Source organism: Physella acuta, unplaced genomic scaffold, assembly GCF_028476545.2.
Source record: "Physella acuta isolate Inbredline_101_S28 unplaced genomic scaffold, ASM2847654v3 ptg000902l, whole genome shotgun sequence".
NCBI classification, from domain to species: Eukaryota; Metazoa; Mollusca; class Gastropoda; family Physidae; genus Physella; species Physella acuta.
Window position 1 is genome coordinate 184,141 of NW_026732419.1, and position 24,758 is coordinate 208,898.

The following is a 24,758-nucleotide window of genomic DNA, read 5'->3' on the forward strand; positions in this document are numbered from 1 at the left end:
TGATTCTAATTTTAACCTTTTTACTTCATAATTTTGTGATAAATATTTGAAAAATAAATATTTAGCTAAGGATGGTAATGAGTGTATTGAGTCGGGGGAGGGAGGGTCATCAGCACAACTAGACATTCATTGTGTACCACAGGGAAGGGACGTCAATTCTTACGTTAAGTTAACCCAACAAGACCCACCCGACTAGTAGTTCAACCTGGTATCTTTCTTGCTCATGTGTGGTGTTTTTCCCATATGGCGCTAAGCAACAACACTTTCAAACAGACTCGGTTCTGTACAGTTCTCTTCAGTTGAGCTCATGTAAGTCCCGCGGCCCTTGCTTCACTTTCTATAGCCCTCCGTGATATTTTCAATCGGTCCAAATGAATTAAAGAGGCACAGGTACCACATAAATGACATAGGCATAGGTATCCTACAAACTACACAGATACCACACAATTACAGACACAAAGCTCATGGTTGATAAATTCGAAACAGTCTCGAGTTCAAACCCTCTAGCAGATAAGACTCGATCCCTCGAACACTAAAAATTAAGAACGAAGAAGAAGAAGACAGGCACACAAACCACACAAATTACACAGACACTGCACACATTAAAGAGCCATAGATACCACACAAATCAAAGAGACACATATGGCCTACTACATAAATAACACAAGTACCAATCAAGTATCGATTAAGTCATCAATCTGTCCGCAATGCCCCCCCCCCGTTCATTCACTCTACAAGTCTTCACGACCGACAGACAGCAATAAAGTCTGTGGGCATGGGGTCCATCAAAAGTCCCACGACAGACAGACAGACAGACAGACAGACAGACAGCAATAAAGTCTGTGGGCATGGGGTCCATCAAAAGTCCCACGACAGACAGACAGACAGACAGACAGCAATATAGTCTGTGGGCATGGGGTCCATCAAAAGTCCCACGACAGACAGACAGACAGACAGACAGACAGACAGCAATAAAGTCTGTGGGCATGGGGTCCATCAAAAGTCCCACGACAGACAGACAGACAGACAGACAGCAATATAGTCTGTGGGCATGGGGTCCATCAAAAGTCCCACGACAGACAGACAGACAGCAATAAAGTCTGTGGGCATGGGGTCCATCAAAAGTCCTACGACAGACCGACAGCAATAAAGTCTGTGAGCATGGGGTCCATCAAAAGTCCCACGACAGACAGACAGACAGCAATATAGTCTGTGGGCATGGGGTCCATCAAAAGTCCTACGACAGACAGACAGCAATATAGTCTGTGGGCATGGGGTCCATCAAAAGTCCCACGACAGACAGACAGACAGACAGCAATATAGTCTGTGGGCATGGGGTCCATCAAAAGTCCTACGACAGACCGACAGCAATAAAGTCTGTGGGCATGGGGTCCATCAAAAGTCCCACGACAGACAGACAGACAGACAGACAGCAATAAAGTCTGTGGGCATGGGGTCCATCAAAAGTCCTACGACAGACAGACAGCAATATAGTCTGTGGGCATGGGGTCCATCAAAAGTCCCACGACAGACAGACAGACAGACAGCAATATAGCCTGTGGGCATGGGGTCCATCAAAAGTCCCACGACAGACAGACAGACAGCAATATAGTCTGTGGGCATGGGGTCCATCAAAAGTCCCACGACAGACCGACAGCAATAAAGTCTGTGGGCATGGGGTCCATCAAAAGTCCCACGACAGACAGACAGACAGACAGACAGCAATATAGTCTGTGGGCATGGGGTCCATCAAAAGTCCCACGACAGACAGACAGACAGACAGACAGCAATATAGTCTGTGGGCATGGGGTCCATCAAAAGTCCCACAACAGACAGACAGACAGACAGACAGCAATAAAGTCTGTGGGCATGGGGTCCATCAAAAGTCCCACGACAGACAGACAGACAGCAATATAGTCTGTGGGCATGGGGTCCATCAAAAGTCCTACGACAGACAGACAGCAATATAGTCTGTGGGCATGGGGTCCATCAAAAGTCCCACGACAGACAGACAGACAGACAGCAATATAGTCTGTGGGCATGGGGTCCATCAAAAGTCCTACGACAGACCGACAGCAATAAAGTCTGTGAGCATGGGGTCCATCAAAAGTCCCACGACAGACAGACAGACAGCAATATAGTCTGTGGGCATGGGGTCCATCAAAAGTCCTACGACAGACCGACAGCAATATAGTCTGTGGGCATGGGGTCCATCAAAAGTCCTACGACAGACAGACAGACAGCAATATAGTCTGTGGGCATGGGGTCCATCAAAAGTCCTACGACAGACCGACAGCAATAAAGTCTGTGGGCATGGGGTCCATCAAAAGTCCCATTACAGAATTGATTTCCTTTAATGAAATTCTTGGTCGGCCAATCGTTACCCGTTGTTGTCATCATATTGGGATAAGATGGACGTAGATGTCAAATGTCCCAATTATAGATGTCAACATGCCCTGTGTTTAGATGTCCAATGACCTATTTGTAGATATTAAATGACTTATTTATAGATTTCAAATGTCCAATTTATGATGTGAACATGACCTGCGTTTATATGTCAAATTGCCTATTTATAGTTGTCAAATAGTCAATCAATGTCAACATGCCCTACGTAAAGATGTCAAGTGACCTATTTTTAGATGCCAAATGGCCTAGTTATGATGTCAACATGACCTGTGTATAGATGTCAAATGACCTATTTGTAGATGTCAAATGGCCTATTTATATATGTCAATGGCCTATTTATAGATGTCACTTTGGTCTATTTATAGATTTCAAATTTCTTATTTATGATGTCGACATGCTCTGCGTATAGCTGTCAAATACCTATTCATAGACGTTGGTATGGTCTATTTATCGTTACTTCCCAATAAACGCCAATGCCTTAAATAGATCGATATCACTCAGTTATTAGAGCTACAGATTTGTCTACCACAGTACGATCGTACATTCCTCAAAAACAAACATCTTTTGTAAATATCTTTGACCGACACAACCTGGAACCTAATTGACTTGGTTGATAGATGGGTCTCGTGTCAGCTTAAACTAGATTTAAACTACACAGTTGCTCGAAAAGCAGGGGGACGGCTTTGTGTTAGTCACTCACAGCAACACTGTCAAACACACACATAAACTGTGTGACTATGTGTGAGTGTCTTTTTATGAGTGTGTTTATATTGGTGTCTGTGTTTTCATGTAAGTTAGTGTGTGCTTGTTCATGTGTTAAAGTGAGTGTATGTTTTTTCATGTGAGTGTGTGTCTCTTCATGTATGTGAGTGTGTGTCTCTTCATGTGAGTGAGTGTCTGTCTCTTCATGTGAGTGAGTGTGTGTCTTCATGTGAGTGAGTGTGTCTCTTCATGTGCGTGAGTATGTCTCTTCATGTGAGTGTCTCTTCATGTGAGTGAGTGTGTATCTTCATGTGAGTGTCTCTTTATGTGAGTGAGTATGTCTCTTCATGTGAGTGTGTCTCTTCACGTGAGTGAGTGTGTGTCTCTTAATGTGAGTGAGTGTGTGTCTCTTCATGTGTGTGTGTCTCTTCCTGTGAGTTAGTGTGTCTCTTCATGTGAGTGAGTGTGTGTCTCTTGTTGTGAGTGTGTGTGTGTGTGTTAGTAAAACTGTGAGTCTGAACAGTGTAAAAAAAAAAGATCAATACAGTTATCTGTCTCTAAGGTCGGACTGACACAAGATGACATCAAGAAAAAAAATGGTTTCCCACGAGTGTAAACATCAACAATGGATCACGTGATTATCGTCTAGCCAGTAGCCAAGCTCATCTTGTTCAGCTGTTAGTGGTTTATGGTTGGGAATACCACGGTCTTAGATAGTGCAGTGGGGGACGTGTGTGGGTGAGGGGTATAGAGGTGTGGACAGTGTGATTGTGGTGAGTGAGTGGTGGGAGTGCATGTGTGGGGGGAAGAAGTAGTGTGTGGGCAAAAGAGTGTGTTGTGCAACAAGCAGTTGTGTAGGTGATTGTTTTGTATCGTTTAATGGATGGAGATAAAACAGAGTCAGACACTATAAGTGGCATTACGTATTACCACATCCTTTCCCTATCTGTATCTAACCCATTATAAGTGGCATTACATACTACCATATCCTTAACCCTTTCCCTGTTTTTATTTTAGTGTGGATGGGGCAGGGAAATAGGGCTTGTAAGTGGGTCACAACTTCTCGTTCTCGTACTATGCAGTAAGTAGATTTCGAGACCGTAGACTTACAAGCCCTATTGACAGAAGTAATGACCCACAGCAGTTCGGGGGTGAGGATAATGTACCGAAGGGGTAATTGACGGGGGGGGGGGGGGGAGAAAGAGGTAATTGATTCAGGGGGATAATGTCCATCTTCCTTGATGCTGTATGTTATTCTCTGATGTATGTAACTTACAGTCCCCTTTTCTAACCTAACTGTCCATGGAGCAAATGAAGTAGAGTGACGTAGTGTGGTCATCGCTGTGCCCAGCAGCCTCTACTTTCCCTAACACCAGTTAGGTACCCATCAGAGCTGGGTAGACTCAGTGACGTTCTACTGACTTGAACCCAGGTTTGAACTGGTGACTTTGGGGTTAGCAGTCTAGCGCTCTACCCCTGAAACGAGTCTTTAGTTTTTTGTGTTAACAAACAGCAACTCTCAATTATCTAGCATATTACAACTATTAATTACGCTTTTTAATTAACGTCCGCTATTTGACGCCATTGTCTAGAAAAATTATATCCTATGCATAATGCATTGCAAGACAAAATACAATAATGGAGACGCTAATAATTAAGTTTTCAATTAACTTTTTTATTAGACGTTCGTCCAATAGGATTTTTTGGTTCAAGATATCAAGATATTCTTTTCTCAACCAAAACATGCGGTGTGTTGTTATGTGTGGTGGGATTTGTATGTGGAGATTTGTTGTGTGTGGGGAATTGTTGTGGGTGGGGGATTTGTTGTGTGTGTGGGGATTTGTTGTGTGTGGGGGGGATTTGTTGTGTGGGGGATTTGTTTTGTGCGTGGCGATTTGTTGTGTGTGGGGATTTGTTGTGTGTGGCGATTTGTTGTGTGAGGGGATTTGTTGTGTGTGGGGGATTTGTTGTGTGTGGGGATTTGTTGTGTGTGGGGGATTTGTTGTGTGTGGGGATTTGTTGTGTGTGGGGGATTTGTTGTGTGTGGGGTATTTGTTGTGTGTGAGGGATTTGTTGTGTGTGGGGATTTGTTGTGTGTGGGGATTTGTTGCGTGTGGGGATTTGTTGTGTGTGGGGATTTGTTGTGTGTGGGGATTTGTTATGTGTGGGGATTTGTTGCGTGTGGGGATTTGTTGTGTGTGGGGATTTGTTGTGTGTGGGGATTTGTTATGTGTGGGGATTTGTTGTGTGTGGGGATTTGTTGTGTGTGGGGATTTTTTGTGTGGGGGGATTTGTTGTGTGTGGGGATTTGTTGTGTGTGGGGTATTTGTTGTGTGTGGGGTATTTGTTGTGTATGGGGGGATTTGTTTGGTTATTGGGCTAAGATGATGCGCCGATCAAAACGCCTCTATGTAAGTTACATATTTTAGTAAACCTAATTCATGCAGGTTTTAGTGTGAAGGTGTGACACTGTAAACCTACTTCATGCAGGTTTTATTGTGACACTGTAAACCTACTTCATCCAGGTTTTATTATGACACTGTAAACTTACTTTATGCAGGTTTTATTGTGACACTGTAAACCTACTTCATGCAGGTTTTATTATGACACTGTAAACCTACTTTATGCAGGTTTCATTGTGGCACTGTAAACCTACTTCATGCAGGTTTTCTTGTTACACTGTAAACCTACGTGATGCAGGTTTTATTGTGACACTGTAAACTTACTTTATCCATGTTTTATTGTGACACTGTAAACCTACTTTATCCATGTTTTATTGTGACACTGTAAACCTACTTTATCCAGGTTTTATTTGTTTATAACCCTACTTCAATCTGATTTTATCACTTCCGGGTTGCGCAACGATAAAGAGGAAAACGAATATAATTGAAAATGTCAAGTACAGCAATGTTTCATTACAGCCGGCGTTATCGCTCTAATTTGAAGCGACGGTTTATTAAATCTCTATAAAAATGGTGTCAGTCTGACACTGATGGCAGGGGAAGAAAGTGTCAGAGCTTTAAATACTTTGTAAAATGTGGAAATGGAAACTAATTCTTGTGTAATGCTCAAGTCCGAATGTGCGAACTCCTGTCCCGTTAATGACAGGAGTTATGTAGATGTCTGTATCAGTATTTGCCTTCTGTGTTCCTGTCTAATCAATTTTAATAGCAACAAGATTCACTCAGTAAGGCTGATTTATGTTTGCCTCAGACATGTAATATACAGCGTCAGTTTACCTTGTCATGTTCGCTTTAGTTTGACAGTTTTCAACATCGGCTTGTGAGGACTGATACAGATTTACAATAGTATACATCTGACTGAAATGCACTTTCATTCCGGGACTATAGTTTATTTATACATAATACAAAGCGTCCAATTTTAATATTTTAATTTAAAAACTTGAACATTTGAATAATTAATTAATTGGATCTTAAGTGGAGAGATGATAGGGAATGAGGAAGTATATATATATATATATATATATATATATATATATATATATATATATATATATATATATATATATATATATATATATATATGTATTTGTATATATAAACACACACATAAACACACGCACACACACATATATATATATATACATATATATATATATATATATATATATATATATATATATATATATGTTACAGTGAAAGCCCGAAGTCGGCCAATGCTAGGATTGGCCGGCCAATCCGCGCATTGGCCAATATCGCCTCCCATAGGTCGGTCAAAGTCCGAAACTTTGCTTGATTTCGGCCTTTGGCCGGCCAGTCCGCGCATTGGCCGGCCAATGTACGAAATACGATCTTAGTGCTATGTTCTTCGGGCTTTGGCCAAGAGAGCCGGCCAATGCGCGGATTGGCCGGCCAATCCGCGCTTTGGCCGCACTTCGGGCTTTGACCGTAACATATATATATATATATACATATATATATATATATACATATATATATACATACATATATACATATACATATATATATATATACATATACATATATATATATACATATATATATATATATATATATATATATATATATATATATATATATATATATATATATATATATATATATATGAATATATATATATATACTAGGCATACTGCCTAGCTTCGCTTAGGTTTTCAAAAGCATTTGTTGATAATTTGAATACTAATTATTTAGTGATGGATGAGGTATGGAGTGCTTAAATTTAAACAGTAATGCTAATTTTAGAGAAGATGTTGTTGATTGTTGCTTATCATCCTTGTTGAAAGAAATTATTTGAAAGTACGCAATTTATGACTAAAATGGAAATAGAACTACAGAGGTTCCATGAACAGTATATTTAAAAATTTCTATTACATTGACTTTTAAAATTATTTTTTAAATTTAATTATGATACGTAGCTTAATTGGTAACTTAATTTTTTACTAAAGCAAATGCTATACTTTGTCATTTTCTGTTTCTGTTTAAAATAGTATACAATTATTTGAAAAATAATTATTTAAATAGGTTACCTCCCTTGAAAATAGACCGAGAGACGTATGTCTTTGTTTTCTTTTTTTAAACCAACAGTTGCTATTCTTATATAAGAAAATACGATAAATGAACATATTTAACGACTACAATGGCTTTTTTTCCGACGGAAATAAAGTTTTTTTGTTATCCTCCAGGGTCGGTTTACGACCTCAAATAATTTTAAGGGGATCGTTCGTTAATTTATTTATATACATCTCATATAAGGAGAATTTTACTCGCGGTCATCTTTTAGCCCTGGTCGAGGGCTTTGAGTCTGACCAACAGTTTTTCCATAGGGCCTAGTCATCTATAGAAGTGTATGCAAAACATGAGCATGATGTACAGAGGTTAAGTAACCTAAAAATTGTGTTGAAAGTTCCCTGTTTTTTCCCATAAAATACAAAGATTATATAGCGAAATACAACTGGTCAGTTTTGACCTATTTACGTAGTTTTCCCAGATATGCCGAGTTTTTTGTGACACCCTTAGGTGTTCTTCTATCACCTCACAAAATATCAAGGGGGGTCGTCGGATGAAATGTTTTTTCGTAATAGACCTCATATAAAGAGAATTTCACTCGCGGTCACTTTTTAGCCCTCGTCGAGGGCTTTGAGTGTAACCGACAGTTTTCCCTAAAGGTCAAGCCATTGACCTAGGAGCATGCAAAAAATTAGCCAGATATACTGAGCTTAAGTACCCTAAAGTCTGCGTTGAAATGACCCTCTGTTTTTCCCATAAAATACAAAGATTATATAGGGAAATACAACTGGTCAGTTTTGACCGCTTTACGAAGTTTTCCCAGATATGCCGAGTTTTTTGTGACACCCCTAGGTGTTCTTCTAACACCTCACAAAATATCAAGGGGGGTCGTCGGAGGAAATTTTTTTTCGTAATAGAGCTCATATAAAGAGAATTTCACTCGCGGTCACTTTTTAGCCCTCGTCGAGGGCTTTGAGTGTAACCGACAGTTTTCCCTAAAGGTCAAGCCATTGACCTAGGAGCAAGCAAAAAATTAGCTAGATATACTGAGCTTAAGTATCCTAAAGTCTGCGTTGAAATGACCCTCTGTTTTTCCCATAAAATACAAAGATTATATAGGGAAATATAACTGGTCAGTTTTGACCCCTTTACAAAGTTTTCCCAGATATGCCGAGTTTTTTGTGACACCCCAAGGTGTTCTCCTACCACCTCACAAAATTTCAAGGGGGGTCGTCGGAGGAATTTTTTTTTCGTAATAGAGCTCATATAAAGAGAATTTCACTCGCGGTCACTTTTTAGCCCTCGTCGAGGGCTTTGAGTGTAACCGACAGTTTTCCCTAAAGGTCAAGCCATTGACCTAGGAGCATGCAAAAAATTAGCCAGATATAAAGAGCTTAAGTACCCTAAAGTCTGCGTTGAAATGACCCTCTGTTTTTCCCATAAAATACAAAGATTATATAGGGAAATACAACGTCAGTTTTGACCCCTTTACGAAGTTTTCCCAGATATGCCGAGTTTTTTGTGACACCCCTAGGTGTTCTCCTACCACCTCACAAAATTTCAAGGGGGGTCGTCGGAGGAATTTTTTTTTCGTAATAGAGCTCATACAAAGAGAATTTCACTCGCTGTCACTTTTTAGCCCTCGTCGAGGGCTTTGAGTGTAACCGACAGTTTTCCCTGAAGGCCAAGCCATTGACCTAGGAGCATGCAAAAAATTAGCCAGATATAAAGAGCTTAAGTACCCTAAAGTCTGCGTTGAAATGACCCTCTGTTTTTCCCATAAAATACAAAGATTATATAGGGAAATACAACTGGTCAGTTTTGACCGCTTTACGAAGTTTTCCCAGATATGCCGAGTTTTTTGTGACACCCCTAGGTGTTCTTCTAACACCTCACAAAATATCAAGGGGGGTCGTCGGAGGAAATTTTTTTTCGTAATAGAGCTCATATAAAGAGAATTTCACTCGCGGTCACTTTTTAGCCCTCGTCGAGGGCTTTGAGTGTAACCGACAGTTTTCCCTAAAGGTCAAGCCATTGACCTAGGAGCAAGCAAAAAATTAGCTAGATATACTGAGCTTAAGTATCCTAAAGTCTGCGTTGAAATGACCCTCTGTTTTTCCCATAAAATACAAAGATTATATAGGGAAATACAACTGGTCAGTTTTGACCCCTTTACAAAGTTTTCCCAGATATGCCGAGTTTTTTGTGACACCCCAAGGTGTTCTCCTACCACCTCACAAAATTTCAAGGGGGGTCGTCGGAGGAATTTTTTTTTCGTAATAGAGCTCATATAAAGAGAATTTCACTCGCGGTCACTTTTTAGCCCTCGTCGAGGGCTTTGAGTGTAACCGACAGTTTTCCCTAAAGGTCAAGCCATTGACCTAGGAGCATGCAAAAAATTAGCCAGATATAAAGAGCTTAAGTACCCTAAAGTCTGCGTTGAAATGACCCTCTGTTTTTCCCATAAAATACAAAGATTATATAGGGAAATACAACTGGTCAGTTTTGACCCCTTTACGAAGTTTTCCCAGATATGCCGAGTTTTTTGTGACACCCCTAGGTGTTCTCCTACCACCTCACAAAATTTCAAGGGGGGTCGTCGGAGGAATTTTTTTTTCGTAATAGAGCTCATACAAAGAGAATTTCACTCGCTGTCACTTTTTAGCCCTCGTCGAGGGCTTTGAGTGTAACCGACAGTTTTCCCTGAAGGCCAAGCCATTGACCTAGGAGCATGCAAAAAATTAGCCAGATATAAAGAGCTTAAGTACCCTAAAGTCTGCGTTGAAATGACCCTCTGTTTTTCCCATAAAATACAAAGATTATATAGGGAAATACAACTGGTCAGTTTTGACCGCTTTACGAAGTTTTCCCAGATATGCCGAGTTTTTTGTGACACCCCTAGGTGTTCTTCTAACACCTCACAAAATATCAAGGGGGGTCGTCGGAGGAAATTTTTTTTCGTAATAGAGCTCATATAAAGAGAATTTCACTCGCGGTCACTTTTTAGCCCTCGTCGAGGGCTTTGAGTGTAACCGACAGTTTTCCCTAAAGGTCAAGCCATTGACCTAGGAGCAAGCAAAAAATTAGCTAGATATACTGAGCTTAAGTATCCTAAAGTCTGCGTTGAAATGACCCTCTGTTTTTCCCATAAAATACAAAGATTATATAGGGAAATACAACTGGTCAGTTTTGACCCCTTTACAAAGTTTTCCCAGATATGCCGAGTTTTTTGTGACACCCCAAGGTGTTCTCCTACCACCTCACAAAATTTCAAGGGGGGTCGTCGGAGGAATTTTTTTTTCGTAATAGAGCTCATATAAAGAGAATTTCACTCGCGGTCACTTTTTAGCCCTCGTCGAGGGCTTTGAGTGTAACCGACAGTTTTCCCTAAAGGTCAAGCCATTGACCTAGGAGCATGCAAAAAATTAGCTAGATATAAAGAGCTTAAGTACCCTAAAGTCTGCGTTGAAATGACCCTCTGTTTTTCCCATAAAATACAAAGATTATATAGGGAAATACAACTGGTCAGTTTTGACCCCTTTACGAAGTTTTCCCAGATATGCCGAGTTTTTTGTGACACCCCTAGGTGTTCTCCTACCACCTCACAAAATTTCAAGGGGGGTCGTCGGAGGAATTTTTTTTTCGTAATAGAGCTCATACAAAGAGAATTTCACTCGCTGTCACTTTTTAGCCCTCGTCGAGGGCTTTGAGTGTAACCGACAGTTTTCCCTGAAGGTCAAGCCATTGACCTAGGAGCATGCAAAAAATTAGCCAGATATACTGAGCTTAAGTACCCTAAAGTCTGCGTTGAAATGACCCTCTGTTTTTCCCATAAAATACAAAGATTATATAGGGAAATACAACTGGTCAGTTTTGACCGCTTTACGAAGTTTTCCCAGATATGCCGAGTTTTTTGTGACACCCCTAGGTGTTCTTCTAACACCTCACAAATTATCAAGGGGGGTCGTCGGAGGAAATTTTTTTTCGTAATAGACCTCATATAAAGAGAATTTCACTCGCGGTCACTTTTTAGCCCTCGTCGAGAGCTTTGAGTGTAACCGACAGTTTTCCCTAAAGGTCAAGCCATTTACCTATAAGCATGCCAAAACTGAGCCAGATGTATAGAGGGTAAGTGCCATAAAATCCGTTTTGAAATGACCCTCTGTTTTCCCCATAAAATACAAAGATTATATAGGGAAATACGACTGGTCAGTTTTGACCCATTTCCCGATTTTTCCCGGACATGGCGAGTTTTTTGTGACACCCCAAGGCGTTCTCCTACCACCTCAAAAAATTTCAAGGGGGGTCGTCGGAGGAAATTTTTTTTCGTAATAGAGCTCATATAAAGAGAATTTCACTCGCGGTCACTTTTTAGCCCTCGTCGAGGGCTTTGAGTGTAACCGACAATTTTCCCTAAAGGTCAAGCCATTGACCTAGGAGCATGCAAAAAATTAGCCAGATATACTGAGCTTAAGTATCCTAAAGTCTGCGTTGAAATGACCCTCTGTTTTTCCCATAAAATACAAAGATTATATAGGGAAATACAACTGGTCAGTTTTGACCCCTTTACGAAGTTTTCCCAGATATGCCGAGTTTTTTGTGACACCCCAAGGTGTTCTCCTACCACCTCAAAAAATTTCAAGGGGGGTCGTCGGAGGAAATTTTTTTTCGTAATAGAGCTCATATAAAGAGAATTTCACTCGCGGTCACTTTTTAGCCCTCGTCGAGGGCTTTAAGTGTAACCGACAGTTTTCCCTAAAGGTCAAGCCATTGACCTAGGAGCATGCAAAAAATTAGCCAGATATACTGAGCTTAAGTATCCTAAAGTCTGCGTTGAAATGACCCTCTGTTTTTCCCATAAAATACAAAGATTATATAGGGAAATACAACTGGTCAGTTTTGACCCCTTTACGAAGTTTTCCCAGATATGCCGAGTTTTTTGTGACACCCCAAGGTGTTCTCCTACCACCTCAAAAAATTTCAAGGGGGGTCGTCGGAGGAAATTTTTTTTCGTAATAGAGCTCATATAAAGAGAATTTCACTCGCGGTCACTTTTTAGCCCTCGTCGAGGGCTTTGAGTGTAACCGACAGTTTTCCCTAAAGGTCAAGCCATTGACCTAGGAGCATGCAAAAAATTAGCCAGATATACTGAGCTTAAGTATCCTAAAGTCTGCGTTGAAATGACCCTCTGTTTTTCCCATAAAATACAAAGATTATATAGGGAAATACAACTGGTCAGTTTTGACCCCTTTACGAAGTTTTCCCAGATATGCCGAGTTTTTTGTGACACCCCAAGGTGTTCTCCTACCACCTCACAAAATTTCAAGGGGGGTCGTCGGAGGAATTTTTTTTTCGTAATATAGCCCATATAAGGCGCCGGTCAGTCGAGGTCAGTTTTGACCCCCTCTCCGTAGACTTTTCGGCCAACCGTCACCGGCCCTCGTGTTCTATCGCCCTAAAGCACCATCGTGCCAAATTTGACGCGCCTGCGGCGCCGGGAAGTGCCCTATCGGGCACCCGACAACTTTGCTTTATATATATAGATATATATATATATATATATATATATATATTTATATATATATATATATATATATATATATATATATATATATATATATATATATATATATTTGTATATATAAACATGTATAAAGAGCTCAGTGTTTTAACACCACCCTTGTGGCGCCTGTAGTAACACAAACAGGTTGCTTCCCTTATCGTGATATCAATGACCTAAAATTTCGAGAACAATTTTCAACAATCGAAGCTGAGTTCGCCACCGAGGGTTTCGATCCAACGTGTTGGCTGGTGGGCGAAATGCCTGGTCAATAGCAAGACACCGGATGTTGCGTCAGATGTAGGACAAACTAAAGTTTAAAACAATATCCGTTACAGGAGTATTGACAATTCGAAAGAAAATTAAACACATCAGTCGGAGTCGACCAATGAATTTCATCTGAAAAAACGAACTCTACAAATACATAATTTTTAAAAAAATCAAACATTTTTTAAAGGTTATGATTCATGACGTTGTAAACCTAGAAGTATTGATTAGGAACAGTGCACAGGTTATGTAACTTGACGGCGGTTCATCATCATGCTATGTTTTATAAGCAGTGTTTCTTCCAGACTTATTTCCCCCGGGGGGGGGGGCACTTTAAATTTCCGAGGGGGGACGACGTCGGTTGGGGGGGTGGAGGGGGACGACGAGGCACCTCCCCCCCCCCCCCCCCCCCCCCCCCCCCCGAAGAGATGCACGGAGGAAACTCTGTTTTTAACGGTTATTGAGTTGACAGCATACAACAAAGACACACAACGCCGCTTTAATTTTCTTCAATATTTTTAATGCAAATTTTTTTTCTGTTCAAAATCGTTGAAATAATAAATTGTTACAATCGGCTCACCGATTTTCTCTTTTAAATTGAAATCGGTTAAGTTTTAAAAAAGATAATTTAAGAGATTTTTTTTCACTGTATTTTGGTGACCATTTTTAGCGTCCACGGGAATGGTGATGAAAATAAAATGTGCGGACATTCTTTGCGTAAATGTTACATAATATTATAGGGTAGCGAGTGGGTAAAGATAGTCTATGTTACTTTAGTCGTATATTAACGATCACGTATCACCATTTTATTATTTTTTTGTATTTGTGTAATTTAGAAAAAATGTTTTATTTGTCACACTTTGGAAAAGATCCTTCATTACTATAGCCTATAGCGCGATACAAGTGTTACCGTAGTGGATTTTACACGAACATTTTGTTTCGAATTCGAATCCTGGTAAAAACTGTAATCGACTATTTAATTGTTTGTCAATGGATAAACGCAAGGGGAGTAATTTCAACCGCGTACATGGTGAGCGATTTCCATAGCGGACTGCACGGTTGGGTCAAACACAACTCAACAACAAAACAGATAAACAAGAATAACATCACAACTAAACAACAACTGAATAAAAGTTACAACAACGATCATACCTAAAAAAAATCAACTTATTCAAAAAGATCATTAAAATCAAACATCTAATGATCTATAGAAAAACAACAATGTAAACACACAAAAGTATCAACACATCAGTATAAACAAAGTTCATATTATTGACATTGTTAGCTACAAAGTATGCTTTTTCAAATAAAAAGACTTGATATTCAAATTCCATGTTGTAAATTGTGCGCATTTCATTGAGCAAGCGATGGGTTCCACAAGCTGATATTCTGATGACGTCATTGTACCTGACAGATAGCCAATCAAACGACTCAGATTACTCTAGACACGTCATGAGTCGACTCGAATGACAGAAATCTTACCTCAAGTCAGAGCTTGGCTCATCGTAAGTCTGTCTCAAATGTCTGTCGTCGTAAGTCTGTCTCAAACATCTGCCATCGTAAGTCTGTCTTAAATTTCTGCCATTGTAAGTCTGTCTCTTTTGTCTGCCATTGTAAGCCTGTCTCAAATGTCTGCCATCGTAAGCCTGTCTCAAATGTCTGCCATCGTAAGTCTGTCTCAAATGTCTGCCATCGTAAGTCTGTCTCAAATGTCTGCGATTGTAAGTCTGTCTCAAATGTCTGCCATCGTAAGTCTGTCTCAAATGTCTGTCATCGTAAGTCTGTCTAAAATGTCTGCCATCGTAAGTCTGTCTCAAATGTCTGCCATCGTAAGTCTGTCTCAAATGTCTGTCGTCGTAAGTCTGTCTCAAATGTGTGTTATCGTAAGTCTGTCTCAAATGTGTGTTATCGTAAGTCTGTCTCAAATGTCTGTCGTCGTAAGTCTGTCTCAAATGTGTGTTATCGTAAGTCTGTCTCAAATGTCTGCCATTGTGTGTCATTCGCAATGTCTGCCTGACTGTGTACCATTCTCAAATGTCTGTTGTTTGTTTCTTTGATTTACTAACAAAAAATATTTATTGTAACTGGCGAATTGTTGAAACGTGAGCCTGTGAGGTCCCTCATTGATCGTGGGAGACATCGGCAAGTGATGGATTTCTATCTGCAACTGGGGGGAGGGGTTGTCATTTTGGTGATGTGGCGTGGCTAGAAAGGCGCGCTGTGTGGTGAGAAAATGTTGGTGTGTTTGTGGTGTTGTGGTATGGTGATGAAGTGGTGATGTTGTGAAGTGATAAAGTATTGGTGTATCTGTTTCGGGTGTTGTGGTGATGTTATGAGGTGAGAAAGTGTTGGTGTTGGTTTATGTGTTTCTAGTGTCTGGTATGTTGATGAAGTGGTATTGTTGTGAAGTGATAAAGTATTGGTGTATATGTTTCTGGTGTTGTTGTGTGGTGGTGATGTGAGGAAATGGTGTAGTTGGTGTATGTGGTTCTTGTGTTGTAGTGTGGTGATATTGTATGATGAATTAGTGGTGTTGTTGATGTATGTGTTTGGTGTTGTGATGTGATATGGTGATGTTGTGTGACGAGGACGGGGTATGTTGTGGGTGTACGTGTGTAGGACAGCTGTTGTCACATAAACCAACTCTTATAAGTTCAATGTATACACAAAGAAACAGATGTCTCATGGTAAGGTACAGTTATTGTCAATAATACGCTCGTTACACAACTGGTAGTTGTCGCAAAAAACCGCACTGTCATGTTTTAAAAATCCTAATAGAATATATATATATATATATATATATATATATATATATATATATATATATATATATATATATATATATATATATATATATATATATATATATACATATGACTTGACTTGACTTAGTCCTCTTTGCTCCTTATGGAGCATAGGGCCTCCACCATTTCCTTCCATTTCTTCCTATCCTCGGCTATTAATTTTGACATCTCCCAAGACATCCCTGTTGGCTTCAGTTCTTCAAGAAGACTCCGCCTCCAGGTCTATCTTGGGCGCCCTCTCTTCCGCTTTCCCTGGGGGTTCCAATATATGTATATATATATATATATATATATATATATATATATATATATATATATATATATATATATATATATATATATATATATATATATATATATATATATATATATAAAATATACAGGGATTCTTAACCTTTTTGGAGGTACCAAACCCCACCAATTATAATTTTATTTGCGCATTCACCGAACCCTTCTTAAAAGTTGTATCGTCCGCACTGACAATTTCAGATCGTAAAGCAGACGAACCCCTGGTTTGATCGAACATTAAGAACCACTGATATATATATATATATATTGTCATTGTTTGAACCACACCCTCCCATAACAAAAGTATTCAGAAAGAATTACCAACTTTTTAAAGTTAAAGATCGATGATGTTAACGGAGAACTGTCGGCCTTCTCAATTTACTCAGATGTTCTTTTAGTACACATTACGTCATTCTACTTTCACTTTGCGCTTTTCCCCCCTTTCAAAGGCTCTGTTAATTTCTTGCCAGGATTAAAAGATCTGCTTGAACAACATCAATGTAAAAATAAACATGGTCCACGCTAATCCTGCTAGATTACGCTAATCCTGCTTTTTGCCAGCGATTTCGTTGAGCTTAGAGCCGCCCTTTTACATGGCAGCTAAAAATAAATGTCTGTTTTATGTAGACGTAATTTTGTTACGTCATTGCCAACTTGACTTTTCCTCTTGTTTCCCCCCTCTCTCTCTCTCTCCCTCTCTCTCTCTCTCTTTCTCTCTCTCTAGATTTATTTTTTTTAAAACTAGTTGAGGAGATAAAATAAAAATTGGCACTTTTTTTGTTACTGGTGTGAAATAGAAAACAACAAATCACCACTCGTGCATATATTTATGAGAGTATAATCAAAAAAAACAATATGTAGTACGTTTTTGTGTGCGTTGTATGTGAGTGAAATAATTATACAACAACTTTTTGGGGGGGGTGGGGGTGGGGGAGCTGGGGGGGGGGGGGGTCAATGATTTGTTGATCATAACATCATTTTAACAGCTGAAAATTGTACTGTAAACAAATCCTCCCCCCCCCCTTTTTCAGTTTCAGCTTTCTGTTGGTGTACACATTTTCAGATTGTTATGTAAACCTTTTTGGTTTTTTTAAACATTGTTATATACACATTTTCAGATTGTGGTCAGATTGTTGTATACACATTTTCAAAAAGTGTGGTCAGATTGTTGTATACACATTTTCAGATTGTTATATACACATTTTCAAATTGTGGTCAGATTGTTGTATACACATTTTCAGATTGTTATATACTCATTTTCAGATTGTGGTCAGATTGTTGTGTACACATTTTCAGATTGTGGTCAGATTGTTGTGTACATATTTTCAGATTGTGGTCAGATTGTTGTGTACATATTTTCAGATCGCCTTCATAACTCCCTCGCCGTAAACTAGTTACCTCGCGTTATGTTTATCTCGAAATTAGGTAGAATAACAAAACACATTTATAACAATCATTTCTCGAATCTAAAACTTTAACTTTCTGTACCGAGTCTCCGACTTCAAACTAGATTCAGTCAAATGTTCAAGAAACCAATCTATTGTTCAATGCTTTAAAACCTCGTATTTTACGTTCATGTAACATTGTTCGTGTAAAAAGTCTACGTCTCGTTAGCATCACAAGCCTCCATAGACGTCAGAAACAAAACACTTGATATCGATTTTCGACCTCGTATTTCATTCATTATAGAGACGCTCATCTGGCCGGTTAGTGCTGAACAAGAAGCCGGTAGTTTAGCCGGCACGTGTTGATGAAAGAGCCGGTGCAGAAATGTGTAGTCGGGTATCAAATAACTAAACAGTTACGAATCGTTTTGTTGACAGTAGTTGTATATTTTGTTGATAGCATCTGGTAATTTTTGTTCAACAGTAATAACAGTAACTGAGTAACTAGTTGGATTGTGTATATAAACAGTCTTTTTTTTTCGCGATGTTACCGATAGCTAGTGATATTGACAGACTTGACTTATTTCTTTGACGCCCCTGAGGAGCAAATAGCTGCTACTACACTTCTCCACTGGACTCTGTTTTGAGCAGCTCTCTTTAAGTTGAGTGATTAATGTTTAACAAACACAGCACACACCGATCAGTGACCTGACAGATATCTTTACTCGATCAGTTACAAACGAACGCTCTTCATCTGTCAGTTACAAACTAACGCTCTTCATCCGTCAGTTAAAAACTAACGCTCTTCATCCGTCAGTTACAAACTAAAGCTCTCCATCCGTCGGTTACAAACTAACACTCTTCATCCGTCAGTTAAAACTAACTCTCTCCATCCGTCAGTTAAAAACTAACGCTCTTCATCCGTCAGTTAAAACTAACGCTCTTCATCCGTCAGTTAAAACTAACACTCTCCATCCGTCAGTTAAAACTAACGCTCTTCATCCGTCAGTTAAAACTAACTCTCTCCATCCGTCAGTTAAAACTAACGCTCTCCATCCGTCAGTTAAAACTAACTCTCTCCATCCGTCAGTTAAAAACTAACGCTCTTCATCCGTCAGTTAAAACTAACGCTCTTCATCCGTCAGTTAAAACTAACACTCTCCATCCGTCAGTTAAAACTAACGCTCTTCATCCGTCAGTTAAAATTAACTCTCTCCATCCGTCAGTTAAAACTAACGCTCTCTATACGATGCTATCTGTAAACTGTAAACTTGTCACCTCTACCTTTGATTAGCGCCCAAGATAGAGGCCGTGTTGATCACAGGTAGGTATGTAAATCATCGATGCTTGTTATAGTACGGTACGTGAAAAGTTGACTGGAGTAGTCACATAACGGGAGGGTGGGACGGTGGAATAGTCACTCCACGGGAGTGTGTGTGTGGTGGGGGGGGGGGGGAAATACGCACAACACGGGAGGGTGTGAGGGGGTAGACACCACAGGAGGGTGGGGGGGAGCAGCCACACCACGGGTGGGGGGGGGGGAGTAGTTACATCACGGGAGGTAGGGGTAGTCAAGCCAAGGGAGTGTGGGGGAAGGTAAGGAGAGGGGGCAGCACAAAAAAAGATAATCTAATAGATTATTCGCCTCCTATTAGGGGGGGGGGGCATAAACTTTTTTTTTCTTGCACTAAATTTGTCACTGGAGCCCGAAATATTTTTCATGCAAGGGGATTAGCTTTGGCTTATCTAGACCCTGGTTACAGAGATGGCCTTTTGAAATAAAATGTAGTTAGGCTTTTTAAAAAAATAAATTTCGGAACGCTTTGTAGAAAATATCTTAAAATTAAACAAAAGTGGATTTAAGTATACCTTTTAATAAAAATCGATTTATTTGCTAGGGAAAAATTTAACTTCTAAAATACTCATATAATTTTTTTTAATCTTAGAGTAGACACAAACCTTTCTCGTCGTTTGAATACTTGAAAAATATCAGACGATCACACGTAAACAGGAAATGGACTGAAGCAAGATGGCGCCATTTTTTTCGAAAACGTAAAAAAACATCTTTAAGTGTTGCCATCGTCAGAAAATGGAAATCAATGATCCACTTTATTGTTTTATTTTTTTTAAACCAAATCTTCAAATAGACCACTCTTTCAACCACCTGCAGCGCCAACTAATCGGGCGTCGCCATGGTAACGTTTTAACCAATCAGATTCTCTAACACTATGCTGAGATTTTGGGCGTACTTGACCTAGTAGTCATCAGCTGTGCTTTCCTTTATCCGGAATCTCTGCCTCCTTTTTTTTTTATCCGGAATCTCTACCAGGTTTTTTTTTTCAACAGATAGATAACAAGAAGATGGTGACCGGCACGTAGAGATTGGTTTGGGGTGGGGGGGTGGGGGGGTGGGGGTGGGGGTAAAGGGGGGGGGGGGAGACACAACGACGGAATAAGCAGGGTGGGGTAGATTGGTCTATAAATCACAGTTTATCAAATCGCAGCAGGGGATGGTAAAGGAATTATATGTGGAGAGACAAAGTTATTCCGATCATAGCTCCTGGTAATGTACTACTTATTTAAAATTTTACAAGATACACTTACCTCATGTTCATCTTTACAACTCACTATTGATGATAAAGCCTGTTAAACAAATGCACGATAATGATCAAGTCAACTTATAATTTTAGATTAAAAAGAAAAAAACAACAACTGAAAAGCGTTTTTTTTAATTACTCGCTGACCATATATTTAAACCACGTACTTTTCATACATGACACCGCTTGTTTGATGTGATTCGGCGAGGAAACAGTTCTTAAAAGTAATAATTACATAGAAACTTTTACATCGATATCGATTACATTTTTTTTGTTGATTCTTAAAAACCTTTAAGAATACAATTTTATTTAACACTGCAATGATTTCTCCAAATGCCAGCCTTAGATATTACGGCGAACAAAGCCGTATCCGCTTTTTTGAAAGGTCAAATGTTATCAAGAAGTTTGATTCACCGATAACTCACAAATGTTTGCAGGGAATAGCGCTCTGGCATTTGTTGTGTTATCGAAATACAACGCCGGCACAAGTTGGGGGATCAAAGGTCAGGTGTCGATTGGGTTTAGGACGTTTAATTTTAATGTCTGGCAGTCGCTGATAAAAAAATAAAATCATAAGTTACTCTGCAATTTAAAAAAAATTTTTTTTTGGTTACTGTGATTTGCTTGTGATATCTTGACAGTTGCAGGGTATAGGAAGTGATAACATAAAAAAACACACACGCACGCACCCACCCACCCACGCACGCACGCACGCACGCACGCACGCACACACACACACACACACACACACAAAGACACACACACAAGCACACACACACACAAACACACTTACACGTACACAGACACACGCTAAACCTAAACAATAACCTGTTGTGTAACCCTCACAAGTTTTACAGCATCCGCAAAACATTTTTGCTACAAACGTTTACAACCAGATTTTTGTCTCCCTGTTTAATACAAAGCGAAGTCAACGAATGAATTTTTTCTCCACGAAGTTTTAAAAGAACCAAGCATCATGTCGTTCTAACTTATTTTACTGTTACATAAGTTTCGAGCAGAGTTTCTTCCAGGCATCTCTTCGAGATGGAATTTATATATGAAACATATACTTTTACCAGTGTCCGCCCCCCCTCCCCGAAAAATGTAGACCGCCCCCCACCCGAAAATATCAAGTACTTCCAACCCCCCCCCCCCCCCTTACCGGATGAAAAAAGTCTGGAAGAAACACTGGTTTCGAGAGGAGCGGAGGAACTTTAACCGCAATTTGTGATGAGAATTGTTGGGTATGTAACCATGGTAACACTGTGTATGTGACCTGAGGAAATGTCAGGGAGATGTCACATGACAGTTCCAGAAGTTTGGGGCATCAGCAGACGACATTGTGAGGGCTGAACATCACGTCACAAGCGATAAGAAAAGTGAAATAATTGCTTTCGGTGGAGGGGACGGCGGGCTTAAAAAAATTAATGACGATGATTTCGTGATTGCCACAACGAAAGGGTTAACAATCGCCATAATTTTATTATCCTTTTCCTTGAGATTTTTGTTTGTGTTTTTACACAAGTGGCCTCAAAATAATGTTAGTGTAGGGACATCGGTAAAATAGACAACACGAACATCAGCTTCAAGCCGTGAAATTAGATAAGATTCTGAGTTTTAGTGTCGAAGACAGAATGTTTACACCTAGTTTCTAAAGCAGAATATTAAATCCCAGTTGCACGAAGTCAGATGTTTCAAGGCCGTACATAGTAGGCGAAGTTTTAACTTATTTTACCAAAGCAGGAAGTACTAAAATCTTTTGAGGAAATAGAGTTTTTAAAATCCCGCAGTGATTTTTACAAATTTGTCTACAAATATTTGACGTACACCTGTAATACAATGAACGCGCGAGCGGAAAAGTGATTGTGGCTGATTAAACTAGTTTAACTACTCCTACGATGGGAAGATGAAGTAGAGTTACTCTGCTTTTGGAGATTTCGGAATAGGAAATAATTGTATTTTCAGCATCATGCATAACCCCATTCACCTTCTTCTCCCAAACTACAGTCAGGTACTCAGCAAAACTGAGTGTGCTCAGGCGCATCCTACTGACTAGTCCCCTCGAACCGAACTCGAGACTTTCAAGTTAGTAACCTCGGTCTCTAGCCAACATCCATGATTCAATACTTCTTGATCAAATAGCCTGTAAGAAAAGATAACGTTATTTAATTTCCCATCCCCGTCCACGAAAATCACGATACGACCGCATCATGAGAAGCCGCCCTACCCCCGTGGTCAGTCAACCTCTGTGCCCCACCCCCGGGCCAGTCAGCCCCTCTGTGTTCACGTTTAGCTATTGATCACCTTCTTATAAAAAAAAAATTCCCTCATTTCATCTGCGATTGTCAAAGCACGCAAGCACACACACTGGTCCGGGCTTCATTTTGTTTTAGATTGTTTCAAAGTTAAAAATAAAACATTTTTTATGCACGATCACGGCTCACAACAAGAGAAAAAAATATTTTAAAGACAGATTCGACATTTAAAAACTGTAACTTTCCTTTCCTCTCTTTACAAACCATTAGCCGCATTGCGGGGGGGCATTACATTTGACGCATTATTTCTGAGATTATCCTTCAAAATTCGGCCAAGAAAGTTTTAAAATTAGGACTTGGGTTTCGCGTTTTGTTCTGGTTAATGGATGTTTCAGGCATGAGTTTACATCTCGTGAGGATAGCTTCTATCCTAATCCATCCCGATTTAGGAGGGAGGGGGTGTGGGGTAGGGGAATCAGAATAAGACGCCATAAAAGCAAAAGTTTGGCCTTCCCCCCCCCCCCCCAACAATATGCGTGTGGCCAGATATTCAATTAAATCTGGCCATATATTTAAAAAAACCTGGCCACATGTTCAACGCATCATGCCAGGTCGGACTAATCTCTCCAACACTGCACATTCTCTGACATTTATTTTCGCTGAAATTGCATTTTAATCGCTTTTTTTTTTAAACACGTCGCACCATTTGCTCGGTAAACATTTAAGGAGAAAAAAATCATTAAACGATTAATTGTTTTAATTATTCCAACGCATTCACAATTAATATAAATGGGAGGCGGCTGTAGGACTATTTGACTGCAATAAAAAAACAAAACCTTGACATTTATGAATGTGAGACCCCATTACTAGCACTAATGCCCGGCTTATGCGCGGGTCAGAATGGTAAACTTGTCACCGCTTTGTCCCACGACTGCCGTCCCAGGAGAATTGTTGACAGTGCGTGTGTGGACGATGGTAAACATTGGCCGTCCAACAATGTAAGTACATATCTATACACCTTAACATTCTATAAGAGTGTGTTCAGATCTAATACGTTGGCCGTCTAACAAAGTAAGTACATATCTATACACCTTAACATTCTATAAGAGTGTGTTCAGATCTAATACGTTGGCCGTCTAACAAAGTAAGTACATATCTATACACCTTAACATTCTAAGAGAGTGTGTTCAGATCTAATACGTTGGCCGTCTAACAAAGTAAGTACATATCTATACACCTTAACATTCTAAGAGAGTGTGTTCAGATCTAATACGTTGGCCGTCTAACAATGCAAGTACACATTTTTAAAAATTAACTTTCTAAAAGCGAATATTCTTATCTAATACGTTGGCCGTCCAATAATATAAATACATATCTACAAACATTGGCCGTCCAATAATGTGCGCACATATCTATCTACCAATACTGGCCGTCCAATAATGTGCGCACATATCTACCAATACTGACCGTCCAATAATATGTGCACATATCTACCAATACTGACCGTCCAATAATATGTGCACATATCTATGTAACTATCTACGGCCGTCCAATAATGTGTGTACATATCTATCTACCAATACTGGCCGTCCAATAATGTGTGCACATATCTATGTAACTATCTACAATACTGGCCGTCCAATAATGTGTGCACATATCTATGTAACTATCTACAATACTGGCCGTCCAATAATGTGTGCACATATCTATCTACCAATACTGGCCGTCCAATAATGTGTGCACATATCTATGTAACTATCTACAATACTGGCCGTCCAATAATGTGTGCACATATCTATGTAACTATCTACAATACCGGCCGTCCAATAATGTGTGCACATATCTATCTACCAATACTGGCCGTCCAATAATGTGTGCACATATCTATGTAACTATCTACAATACTGGCCGTCCAATAATGTGTGCACATATCTATGTAACTATCTACAATACCGGCCGTCCAATAATGTGTGCACATATCTATCTACCAATACTGGCCGTCCA

General features: G+C 39.7%; 1 protein-coding gene across 3 annotated transcripts in view; it reads left to right on the forward strand.

Moving 5' to 3' along the window:
- LOC131953042 (uncharacterized) overlaps positions 1-24,758 on the forward strand; it is a 57,969-nt gene that overhangs the window by 22,708 nt on the left and 10,503 nt on the right. The window contains exon 1 of one of the 3 annotated variants that reach the window (XM_059316029.1): positions 23,676-23,752. The exons of the other annotated variants lie outside the window; for them this stretch is intronic. Within the exon in view, the coding sequence (XP_059172012.1) occupies positions 23,727-23,752 (26 nt within the window). The 5' untranslated portion in view covers positions 23,676-23,726. Of the gene's footprint in view, positions 1-23,675; positions 23,753-24,758 lie in introns of those variants that run through there. 3 annotated transcript variants of the gene reach the window in all.